The 13,486-nt window shown below is 42.2% G+C and overlaps 1 protein-coding gene across 1 annotated transcript in view; it reads right to left on the bottom strand.

Annotated features, from left to right (window-relative positions):
* The window catches only part of SLC17A8 (solute carrier family 17 member 8), a 48,870-nt gene extending 35,908 nt beyond the window's left edge, over positions 1-12,962 (bottom strand). Inside the window, exon 1 of the mRNA XM_032594031.1 lies at positions 12,681-12,962. Within this exon, the coding sequence (XP_032449922.1) occupies positions 12,681-12,781 (101 nt within the window). The 5' untranslated portion in view covers positions 12,782-12,962. The remainder of the gene's footprint in view (positions 1-12,680) is intronic.
* Positions 12,963-13,486: the final 524 nt, after the last annotated feature.

Raw genomic sequence — 13,486 nt, 5'->3', positions numbered from 1 at the left:
AATATTTACACTTCCACTTACTTAACTGTGTGACTTTGGCCTAGTTAACATGTCTGGGCTTCAGTTTCTTCATCTGTAACCTAGGAATTATAAAAATAGTTTCTTCTTTGTGGGGTTCTGCTCAGGATTGTCATAAGTGGATTATTATATTTAGATCATGTAGAACAGAACTTAACACATGTAAAAACTCAATATATACCAGCTACTTTTATTATATTAATCCTCACAAACATTTAATAGTCCATTCTGCTAGACTGAGCATTGATGCCATGTATTGCCATTTACACTGATGTCTAAGAGTCCTAGGACTCTGCATAATGTGCAGCCCCAGTGTTCTCCATGAATTTCTGGCATCAGAACATATATAATTTGAATAGCATGGAAAACTAATGCTCTAATGTTGACAGAGCATTACTATAGTACTCTTAGTATTTGCTAAAACAGGGATAATATACAACCACACTAATATTTGTATAAAGCAAATTCAGTTCTCTCTCCCCACACTTTCATATCATGATTTCATTATGGTTAAAACAGTTCAGTGAGACATAGGAAGGCTAATACTTCCATTTGGCACAAATGTAACTCTAATCCAGAAAGCAGGAGTGGATTGGCCAAGACCACACAGCCAGAAGAGGGTAGAGGCAAGGTGGAAAGGTTTTCTCCTGGTTCCCTCTCATGGGTGTTCCCAGCTTGCCAGGCTATGTTCTGCCTCAGTGATCTTCCTGAGTCACCTTGCCATCTACATTCCATGACTTTGTGGCCCTTGCCCAAGCCACCCTGAACAACCCAAGTAGAGGGAAGTAAGAGAATGGACTCTGGAATGAAAGCAACTGAGTGCTATTTCTCCCATGTGCTAGCCTGTGCCTTTGGCCAAGCCACTTGAGCATTCTAAGCCACAATATGCTGGTATTAGTTTGCCAGAGCTGCCATAACAAAGTACCACACACTGAGTGGCTCAAACAACAAAACTTTATTTTTTCACAGTTCTGGAGGCCAGAAGTCCAAGGTCAAGGTGTCGGCAGGATTGGTTTTTCCTAAGGCCTCTCTCCTTGGCCTGCAGATGGCTGTCTCCACATTACCTTCCCTCTGCATATCTCTGTGCCCAAATGTCCTTTTCATATAACACCAGTCATTTGGATTAGGACCCACCCTAAAGACTACATTTTAACTTAATTACCTATTTTGTTTGTTTAATCTTTGTATTCTTTTGTTTGTTTTGTCTCTGCATTCTTTTATTTATTCTTTTGCTAAGCTTTTCATTTTGACTCCAGTATAGTTAACATACAGTGTCATATTAGTTTCAGGTGTACAATATAGTGATTCAACAATTCTATATATTACTCAGGGCTCATCAAGATAAGTGTATGCTTAATCCCTTTCACCTATTTCAACCATTCCCCCTCCCACTCTCCCCTCTGGTAACCATCAGTTTGTTCTCTATAGTTAAGAGTCTCCCTCTCACTCTCTCTCTTTTTAATTACCTTTTTTTTATTTACTTTTTAATTTACATCCAAGTTAGTTAGCATATAGTGAAATAATGATTTTTTTAATTACCTTTTTAAAGAGCCTATCTCCAAAAACAGTCATATTCTGAGGCACTGGGGGTTAGGACTTCAACATATGAATTTGGGGGGAACACAATTCAGTCCATAACAACACCCATTTCTAAAATGGGCTAATGATCATAGCTATCTCATAGGGTTGTTTTAGTGATTAAATGACACAATATGCACATAAATTATTTAGTGCAGTGCCTGGTACATAAAAGAGCCTTCTGTAAATGGTAAGTACTACTATTACTGCTAGTAATAAAATTGTTACAAGCTATAAGCTTAGCATTTCTCTATAATCAGTCACGTGCTTTGGATGAAGAGTAACACAGACTAACATTTTCAGGCACCATGGAGTCTTGAGGAGCTTAATTAAAGACAATCCCAGCTGATATGCTCTGAATGCACCAGGATTTTGGCTGGAGTACTACCTTCCCACAGGCTGCTTCCCACCAAACACTGAACACAGCAGGGATAGAAGGCAGGCCCTTTCCTGCAAGAGGTGGGATGCCTCTGATAGGCAACTGGCTCCAGGACTCCCCATTGTTCTTACAAAATCTTCTAGTACTGGGGTGTAGTCTGAGACTCTTTCTACAAAATCTCCCCACCCTTTCCCCTACACAGATAGCATTGCAGTCCAAATGCTCTCCCAGCCCCCCTCAGCTCTTTCCCTATTTTCCCTTAGAGAATCTGTTCCTGTCCTAGCATCTCCTTCTTGGAGGACCTGAACCAACACAAGCACTCTCTGTGTGCATGATGCCATCTTGGGTGTCCTGAGAGTTTCCAGAGAAAGGATACAACAGTATGGGGGACAGAGAGAAAGGAAAGAGGAGTGTGGTAAACAGGAAGATATACCACAAGGAAAGAAGTGTGGGCTCCCCAAGTAGCAGGACCTATAGCTGCCTCACCTCAATTGAACCACCTCTTACAGCACTCCCCTGAGTTGGAGATAGGATACGGGGAGCTGTGGAGAAGAGGCCTGGGCCCTGGGTCCCAGTTTCCCTTGCTTAAAGTACTAGCAGAGTCACCAGACTTCAAGCCACCATGGAACCAGACCCAAACATGGATCACCCCCACTAGAGGGACCTCCTGAGTTGTATGTGGGTCCTTTGCACAATCTGTTTGTGGCAGGAGGGGCCCACCCATATCAACTGAAAGTTCATTTACACCAGGCTAGGGCCTCAGAGTCAGGTTTGAGTTGTTTTAAAAACAGTTAAATAGTGGAACAAAGATCTATTCACCCTTGCCCAGAAACGAGTTTGTTTGTTTTTCTAAAGAGGAGTGGGGTCATAAGAGTAAGAAAAAGGGAGTCCTTTCTTCGGAAGTGGAGAGCTTTAATTATCCTAAAGAGCTCTTTATCATATTAGGTTTTTAGGTGTTTGTCTGCGCTTGGTCTATAAGATCAAAGAATCTTCATTCTTGCCAGGGCAACGTCTGTGTTGTTGTCTCTCCAAGTACAGAGAGCTGCTATCTGTGGGCTGCTGGCTCCTTACACACTAGAGAAGTACAAGCTCACTGTTCACAAACAGTTGTCCAGTAAACAGCTCAGCCCCAGGAGTCTAACTGCTTACTTACTTAAGAATTCAAATGTATCCAGTAATTATGGAGCAGGTTTGATTTGATTTGGTCTGGTAGGCAGTAAGGTCAACATTTGGAGCACAAAGCAAACAGACTTACAGATCATTTTATGACTTTTAAAATCCATTCACTTGTGGGGCACCTGGGGCGCCCAGTTGGTTAAGTGTCCGACTTTAGCTCAGTCATGATCTCACAGTTTGTGAGTTTGAGCCCTGCATTGGGCTCTGTGCTGACAGTTCAGAGCCTGGAGCCTACTTCGGATTCTGTCTCTCTCTCTCTCTCTCTCGCTCTCGCTCTCGCTCTTGCTCTCGCTCTTGCTCTCGCTCTCGCTATCTCTCTCTCTCTCTCTCAGATTCTCTCTCTCTCTGTTCCTCCCCCACTTGCTCTCTGTCTCTGTCTTTCTCTCTCTCTCTCAAAAATAAACAAATATTAAAATAAAATAAAATCCATTCACTTGCTCACTTATGGTAAGTGTTTATTTTTTTTAATGTTTATTTTTTGAGAGAGAGAGAGACACACACACACACACACACACACAGCGTAAGCGGGGGAGGGGCAGAGACAGAGACACAGAATCTGAAGCAGGCTCCAGGCTCTGAGTTGTCAGCACAGACCCCAATGTAACTCAAGAACCACGAAATCATGACCTGAGCCAGTCAGACCCTTAACCGAATGAGCCACCCAGGTGCCCCTGGTAAGTATGTATTATGGGCTGAACTGTGTCCCCATAGTTCCCACCTTCAATTCTTATGTTGAAGCCTTAACCGTCAGGACCTCAGAATGTATTTGGACAAAGGGCCCTAAAGAGGTAATATGTTGGACTTGGAGCCTCCAAAACTGTGAGAAAATAAATTTCTGCTAAATTTGTTACCCAGTCTCTGGTACTTTGTGACAGCAGCCCAAGTAGACTAAGGTGGTACTCTAATTTACCTTCCAGAAGGGTCACATTTACTTCAGACTGGTTTTTACACAATCATTAAGTTGCTATTCTACTGGAAAAAGCAAGGGAATTGAAAAATATCAACTACATCCTACACTAGTACAGGCTGAGGTATTATATATATGTGTATATATAATATCTCCCTTAATCCTCAGAACAATCTTGAGAGGTAGAATTTATTCCTCTCTTACAGCTTGGGAGACTGAGACTCAGAACATTTCAGAAACTTGCCCAACGGGTGCCTGGGTAGCTCAGTTGATTGAGCATCTGACTCTTGATATCGGCTTAGGTTGTGATTTTGCAGTCGTAGGATTGAGCCCACCTCAAGCTCCAAGCTGACAGTGTGGAGTCTGCTTGGGATTCTCTCACCCTCACTCTCTCTCTCTGCCCCTCCCCCACTTGAGTTCACTCTCTCTCAAAATAAATAAATATTTAAAAAAACATTTAAAAACATTTAAAACACTTAAAAAGGAAAAGAGACTTGCCCAAGAGTCACCCAGCTGCAGTGGGTGAAGTGAAAACACAACCCAGATTTGATATCAGGCCTACTTCTAGAATGCTGCAGGACCTAACCAGAAAGAACCTTACAAATATCAAGTGCTTCACCTAAGTAAACATTTTTAAAGGTTCTGAGAAGCAATACTGAAGAGGGATTGAAGGAACATGCTCTAGAGTCAGACAGTCCTGTGTCAAATGCTGAGTTTGGTATTTACTAGCTGTCTGAAATTGAGCAAGTTACTTAGACCTCTCTGAACAAAACTATTGTGAGCACTAAATGAGATAAAACTTATGAAGTACTCAGTATCATTCCTAGCACCTGATAAATAATCATGAAATGATAACTTCTTTTTTAATGCCTTATTTATTTTTGAGAGAGAGAGAGAGACAGAGTATGAGCAGGGGAGGGGCAGAGAGAGAGGGAGACACAGAATCTGAAGCAGGCTCCAGACTCTGAGCTGCCAGCACAGAGCCCGATGCAGGGCTCGAACTCATGAACCATGAGATTGTGACCTGAGCCAAAGTCGGATGCTTAACCAACTGAGCCACCCAGGCACCCCATGAAATGATAAGTTTTAAAAAAGGGGGGAGGGATTTAATATCTGACTCCCAGAGCTAGTTTGGGATTTGAAATAGGATCTCATGAGTGTGGCTCTCAGGACATCAGATTCAAAAAGATCTCAAAATAATGCACCTGGTCAACTCCTACCCAATCAATAATGTCATAGTACCTGTATTTTTGTAATTTTTCAAATTAATATCTCCCTCTTCCAGTAGACTATAAGCTCAAAGTCAGGAGCCAAGTATCCCTAGCACGTAGCACATTTCCACAAATTTTGAAGTGTTAACTTGTTTTTATTTTTCTCCAGGTAATTTCAACATTTCCTGTCCCCTCATTCAAGGAGAGAGTCAGTTCTTATTACCTAATCAGGACATGATAAGATAGATCATAAGGAAAAGAAAAAAAATACTTGGTCTCTATGGCTTTTTTATTCCAAAAGCCTAAGCTACAGGTGACAAACTGACAGCTCAAAGGCCAGTCTGGCCCACAGACAGGTTTCGGTTTATGGTTTGGTGTGTGTATGGTTTTTTAGAATTTGGATTAATTTCCAGAGTTTAACGTTTATTTTTATTTTTGAGACAGAGGGAGACAGAGCATGAATGGGGGAGGGTCAGAAAGAGGGAGACACAGAATCTGAAACAGGCTCCAAGCTCTGAGCTGTCAGCACAGAGCCCGACGCGAGGCTCGAACTCACGGACCGCGAAATCATGACCTGAGCCGAAGTCGGCCGCCCAACCGACTGAGCCACCCAGGCGCCCCTAATTTCCAGAGTTTAAAAATCAGGACAGTGCTTCCAAATAAAAACAAAAATATATGTTCAAATCTTAACCTTCCAGTGCCTGTGAATATGACTTTATTTAGAAATAGGGTCTTTGCAGATGTAGTCAAGACGAGGTCATACTGGATCAGAGTGGGCCCTTAGCCAACAACTGGTGTCCCTATAAAAATAGGGGAATTAGCAGATAGACACGGAAACTCTGGGAAGAAAGCCATGTGACAACAGACGCAGAGACTGGAGTGATGTGTGTCTACAAGCCAAGGAATGCCAAGGACTACCAGCAGCCTCCAGAAGCGAGGAAGAGGCAGAGATAAATCCTCCTCAGAGTCTTCAGAGAGAGTGTGGTCCTGCTGACACCTTGATTTTGGACTTCTGGCCTCCAGAATGGTAAGAGAATAAATAAATGTAAACCATTCAGTTTGTGGTGCTTTGTTATAGCAGCCTTAGGAAAAATTAATGCAAGGGGCATTCTCCCTTGAGACAGGATTTAACATCCTGGCAAAGGCCAGAAGAAACAGTTCTGAGCTACTAGTATGGCTCTCAGAGGTTTAGACAAAGTAGAGATGCCAAGAAGAGCCTGACAATTTCTCTCTCATTTAAAAAGAATAATTATGTACTAATTTCTAGTCATTATTGCACTGTGGGCAGAGATTGGCCACTCTCACGTTTAAAAAAAAAAAAATGACTCAAGAGTTTCTTGTGGGTCAATAATTGAGCAGAGCAGATTGTTGAAGTGGATTTGACTATCAGTGATTTCTGACCATGAATGACTTCACCCTTTGAATAAGAACATAAAGATAGGGACCAGGAGAAGTCAGGTCATGGTTTAATAAGCATGTCCAACATCATTCCTCTTGCCATTCAGATTCATTTCAAAGAGAGAATAATCAAGGCCAGAAGAATATTCTTCTTTGGGTTCAGGGGCCCACTTTCTCTCCTTTCCTTCTTTGTCCGATAAACCTAAATTATAGGCCTATTTCATTTTTTAATGCCTATTACAGTGACTACTAAATTTGAGTGGCCCATATAGATGAATTAGTGAGGATTAAATTAGCTAAAATTTTGAGGTCTGTTATTTAGAATAAAAATTCATGACATATTTTCAATGTCAATCAGAATCGTCAATAAATTGGTGTCCCTTTAACCATTTTTGTTTTTTATTTTTTCAAAAAAATTTTTTGATGTTTATTTATTTTTGACAGAGAGACAGAGCACGAGCAGGGGAGGGACAGAGAAAGAGGCAGACAGAATCCGAAGCAGGCTCCAGGCTCTGAGCTGTCAGCACAAAGCCCAAGGTAGCGCACGAACCCACAAGCTGCGAGACCATGACCTGAGCCAAAGTCGGACACTCAACCGACTGAGCCACCCAGGAACCCCAACTGTTTTTGTTTTTTAGGAGAAATGCCAGAACTATTATGGCAGGTTGTAGAGAAAGGGACTGAAAGTCTCAAAAAAGGAGATATGCTATACGTATTTACTAGATAAGGCAGAAAACCCACAAGCTAACTATATTCCTCAGGAAGCCAGAGGAACCACATTCCATTTACCAAGGCAATAAGGAATGCAGGGTCATGGGGCCATCAGCACCAGTGAGCCTCTCTGCAGTGGCTGTCCTAGGCAGATCCCGTCTGACAGCAGGGGATACTGTTCCAGAACTGGGCTCCCCGGGGCAGTCAGAACACTAGAATCTGGCAGTAGCAGAGGCCAATGGCAGCACTTCAAGATCAGAGAGAAGGATAGCAAGGTCAGAATGGCGTTTGAGGGATCTGACTCACAGCAGCTGACAGACAAGAGGATGAACACAGAGTACGGACAGAGTGTGAGATGTTTGGGCCGCTCATGAACACACATCACAGACCTTCCCTTTGGAAAGGGAACTGAACGGTCAATGGACGGCTGGCTTGGCTGGTGGATATTAGCCAGCTTCTGCTCTCAGCCGCCCAGTTCTAGAGCAGTGGCACGTGGAGTGGCCATGGTAGCAGAGCTGGAGACTGTGCTTGGGATCCCACTCACCAAGACTGACGTGGCTACCACTGCTGTCAGCACCAAAACCAATGCTGAGTCCCTGCTATGGCACAATCCCTCAGGAGAAACCAGCCTCTTGGTGGCAAACTATTTATATCTGACTCCTTCCGTCTTGGAAAGAGTAGCAATTCATCTTGAGTGGGTGGGGCTGACATATATTCCACATATGAGCCTGCAAGTCTTGGCCAGTATCACTATCTGAGGATTCACAGAATCCTGATCAGCCAACATGAAATCCCACATAACATCACCTAAGACCAAGACACCCAATTTATGGCAAAGGAAATATAGCAGGGGGCGCATAACAATGGCATCCACTGGACCTACCACAAGCTGCAGTGTGCAGAAGGGTAGCCTGCCAGAGCTGAGGAAGCCTCTTAAAGATGCCACTGAGGCATCAGTTCAGAGAGGAATGCCCGCTAGGATAGAGCACCATCCTTCAGGATGCAGTATGTTCCATAAACCGATAGTTATTGTAATAGTGCTATGTCCCCAACAGGTGGAATACACTGGTCTGAGAAAGAAGGGATGAAAGTAGAAGTAGTCCATTTATCATCATTCCCAGTAACCCACTTCTGGAATATCTCACCTCTTCAATTTTAGACCCACTGGGTTTAGGAGTTCTGATGCCCAAGGAAGAATTCTTCCACTTGGGAATGCAATGAAAATTCCATTAAACATAGTTATAACTGCTGCCCAGTCATGTTGGTGTCCTCAGGCCAAGACCAAAAAGCAACGCCAAAGGTCACCATAGTGGCATGGCTGACTGGTCCTGAACTGGTCGTAATCCTCAGCAGGGACAGCCCACAGTCAATGACTGATGCAGAGACATAAAAGACTGGCTCTTTTGCTTAAAGGGACAACTCAGTGCCAGTTATGCCCCAGATCCTCCCGCTCTGACCCCAGTGCATTACTTAAGATCACATCTTTGCTTGGTGTTCTCCTTTACTATCCTGATTTACTCCCTCCCAACTTCACCCCCAATAAATCATATCCTAGATTCTCCAAATCCCTGTTTCAGGCTCTGCTTTTAGAGGTAGAAATGGAGCAAAATAAAGCAGGGAAGAGAAACAGGGAATGGGGGAGAGGGACTTTATCTTTAAATAGGATGGTCAGGAAAGTCTTCCCTGGGAAGGTAACCTTTGATGAGAGACGTGAACATGGGAGAACAAACCATCAGCCTATTAGAGAGAAAAGCTTCCAGGGTGAAAAAGATAGGGTGCATCATCTGGCACAAGAGTAGGTCTGGGAAGACAGTGGGTCTGGGGAGTTCCAATAAAAGTGCAAAGTATGGCTGGAGCAGAATGAGGCAGGGAAAGAAGGCCAGAAATGCCAGACTTCTCAAGTTCCCACAGCCCATGTAGGGCCTTGAAGGCCATTGAAAAGATGCTTGCTTTAACTCTGAGAGAGGTGGGGAACCGTGGGGAGGTTTTGAGCAGAGGAGAGATGTGATCTGACTTTGTTTTTCTAGAATTACCCTGGCTGCAAAAGTGGAAGCCAAGCTGCCTGAGGTTGTACAGGCAGAAAGTAAATGATGTCACAGCAATTAGAACTGCCCACCTGACCTCAGAGCCTGCTCTCGCGCACTTGTGTTTATCAATGGAGCACACGGGGCATGTCTGGTGCATATGTTGAAATCACAGGCACTGAATGCTGAGGATGGACACAATACCCAGGGATTGGTCCATCTCTTTAAAGGGAAGATAAAAATATTTATAAGGAGAGTAGGCAACCCTTCAGTTTCCCTTGGGGGAAGTCTTCAATACTACATACTACAAGTGATTAGGAGAAAAGCCCATACTTGCCATAAGATCCAGAGGTTGCTGGCTACGCTGCGGCCCAAGTGACTCCCTAAGCCTACATGAGTCATTAAGTCTCAAGTCAGTAAGTGGGAAGAGCAAAGACACTTAGAGAGGTCGCATAGTGTAATGAGTAAGAATAGTGGTCATAGAAGGTCTGGTCGGAAACCCAGCTCTGCCACTTATAGTCTGTGTGACCTTGGACAACTTACTTAACCTCGCTGTGCCTCGGCTTTCTCATCTGTAAAATGGTAACTGTAATAGCCCCCACCCCATAGGGTTTAATACAAGTAAATGAGTTTACAGTGCCTGGAATATATAATGTTTGCCATTATCATTTTATTACACATAGACAATTAGAGGACACTCATATTGTCATGTAAGTTGAACAAATCTACATGTCAATTTCTAGATGTTAACTTCCAAATTTAATGCCTTCTATGTCATCTGTTCTAATACTGGACTATAAATAAATGTATTCTTTGTTCCTACGCTTCTGAAATATTATTGTACTTTTAGCTGATTAAACTGTCCAGCTCCTTTTTATCAATAACTCTTCCAGGAGTAACAGGAAGGCTAATAATGCCTGACTGTAATCAGCCCCAGGTGCAAACTTCAAATGCTTCCCTATGCATTTGCCACTCCCCTGACTGTGCAGAATGCTCAGTAATTAAAAAGCACCCCAAGAATTCCATTTAGATGATGATTTCAGTATCAAATATTACAAGACAGTGAGTTATATACTGCTTGGTAAGTTAGGAAGTCAGAGTTTCTAACTTCCAAATGTTCTTGTTCCTTACAAAACAGAAAACAGTTTCTTCTGATTTTTTGTTTCCCCATTGGATTCTGCCAACTGGTTTTAGGTGAAAAATTAGCAAGTGGAGGGAATGGTCATTATATACCAGACCCTGGGCAAGGCCCTTTATATATAAATACCTCTAAGACAAGGTCAACATCGAGTGTGTGGCAGAGTTGGTCTCGCTGGAGGAGCCCTAATTCTGGAGCTTTGTTCAACGACTGCTAGAGCTTAGGGTAAACTTGGTTTGCTGGTCAATTAATGCCTGTTTGTTTGTTTTTTAACCATCCTCTGTCAATAACTTCTTTCTAGAATCACTGAAAGAAGGGGTTCTAGTTTGGCTCTATTTTTTCTCAAGTCATTCTCCAATTAAGACAACAGTGGTAACATCTAGCATGCATTTTAGTGCATTCTGCATCTCTAGCCCTGTGTTAGCCATTTTTCTATTGTGTCATGATTCAGTTCCAAGGAAACCATTCAGAGTCCTAAACACATAGCTTTGTTTAGGGCTGAGGTCGCACTACTGGGAAATTATGAATTTTGTTCTATTCCTAAGCAAACCAATCTGGCAAACAAAAAGATCTTCAAGAAGGTCATCCAATCAAACATAGCAAAACCAGTTCTTACAATAGTCTCTTACCAAAGAAAGTGATTAAATTTCAAAAAAGCAGTTCAACTTAACGTTGGAAAGAAAATTCCTAAGTACTTCTTTGTCAAATATTTTATAAACTAAGGTACAGAGTCTGGTGATTATAATGGTGATTGTAGTCAACTCTGGTTTTTATGCCTGACTTTGTCAAATTCCTTTGTCATTATACTTGAATATGCCAATCAAGACAACTGTACCTTCTTTTTCCATTTTTAATCAAATGAACACCACCACAGTAAGATGGACATTACCCGGGGAGTGTGCAACACAAAGATAAAACATTCTTCAAAGAAAAGGTCATTACAATCATTTGCTATGTCTGGTTGGTTTATCCTGCTGTCAGCTAGGTTTTTACCTATACACGATAATTCAGTGTAGGTCTAATCGAAACCTCTTCGTTTTTAACTTTTAAATTAATGAGGGGCTGACCCCAGCTCTCTTACTAGGAAAGCTCATCAAGAGTGATATAGTGGAAAATTTCACACTGACAGGAGCCCCTGTGTTATAAAATCCAAGGAATGGAATGCATCTCTGTGTGACTAGAAATAGTCCTTTGAATACTGATTTTTTTTTTCATTGAAGAGATAACATATACAAGTTAAAAGGAGATGCCAGATGGCATTTCACTCATTAGGATTAGAAATAATCATTCAAACATATAAAAATCTTATCAGGAGTATTTTTCACATTTATTTATATCAGAGGGATTAAAGAAGTTGTCTTACCTTGTACATAAGGACTGCTTATTAATTCATCTATAAAACCTAGAAAGGCATTTACTATGTCTATAAAAAAATCACAAATTAAAATGTCACATCAATTCATTCATTTGTGACACACTCTCCTTCTAATAATAATATATTTAACTTTAAAAAAGATTTATCTTTTTGGTTTGGACAAAAACATTCACTTTAATGATAGTACATAATATTTTCCCATTGTAACCATGTAAGGCTTTTTGTTTTAAATACTAATTTTTAAAGATACTTTCTTTAAACTACTGTGTAACTATTCTTTTCTTTCAAAACCACACAATCAGCAACCCCTCTAATTTATATAACAATCTAAACACATACTTAATTTTGATTTATAGGGAAAAATTCCTAAAAATTATTTCAACCAAAAGTATACAATATAAAGTGGTTCCTGATTTTGTCATTATTATTGAGTTAACATGAAATATTATCTCCCTATACCTCTTCCAACTGAATGCCAAACACACAATATGCAATATCACCATCTCTGGTAAGTACCAATACTACCATATAAGCAGAACGCCTATCTCGGTATTTTCTTAATTCAACCCTATACTTTCGATGCATCTTTTTTTTTCCCCTCCAGACGTAGCGTGTTGGAGCTGGAAGGGGATCCAGAAGCCATCTAATCTGACCTACCCACTCCTCTTTAAAAATGTGGCTTTTAAAACATGAAGCAAAGCCTCTCAAACATTGGCAATGTGAAACTACTCAGAAATAAACCTAAAGTTTGCATTCAAACTTTACCTTTGTAAAATCCCCAACGAATCTCCCACGGCGTTCTTCACTCCTTCCTTTCCAGGTTTCAAAATTTTTTCTTTGAAGGTATCAAATGCTTTAAAAGGCATTTTGAATGGGTATGGGGGACCTCCGAGCACTAAGAGTCAAGTCTCAGAAACTGTCATGCTTTCTCATTTCCAGCATGGGGACCACTCTGCTTCCCTCGATGAACACCCTGAAGTCAGTTCTCATGGAGGTAACTACTTAAAATCAAACAGGAGATGAAACCCAGCCCAGATCTTTCAAGAGGAGACAAACCGCTCCCCCTCCCCGCAAAAAGAGGCCAAGTAGTGTCTGGCTGGGAATTCAGTCCCTTGAAAGCTACAAGCTCAGCAGCAGCCTGTGGCGCTGTCTCTGGCAGCCACTCTCAGGCTGAGCGCAGCCTCACTCCCTCCCTGGGGCTGCAGCTGGAGAAGCTGAAGTGGGCTCCAGCCCACGAGGTGTCCTGAGACCAGCGACAGCAACTGCAGCCTTTCTCCAGCCCCTCCTGCTGCTTCTGACCACATCCCCCTCCTGCCTCACTCAGCCCGTGGCTCTCACGGAGTGATCCTTTCCAAGGTGATGCTATAGTAACCGGCACAATACCTGCCCCTCAGCCGCTGGGGCTTATTAATGGGCTCTCAGCCAGAGCAGACACCCAGGGTGGAGTGTATGAAGCATTTACAAGTCCTCTGCTTCTCTGAGGTCTGGCCTTACAGACAGGCTCTCAGCCACCACATGATGCCTTTTATGCTCCTCGTGGGAAACATGAAACAGTTTTTCTGCCAGACACT

This window comes from Lynx canadensis, chromosome B4 (genome assembly GCF_007474595.2).
Source record: "Lynx canadensis isolate LIC74 chromosome B4, mLynCan4.pri.v2, whole genome shotgun sequence".
NCBI classification, from domain to species: Eukaryota; Metazoa; Chordata; class Mammalia; order Carnivora; family Felidae; genus Lynx; species Lynx canadensis.
This window is presented reverse-complemented; position numbering and strand designations above follow the sequence as displayed.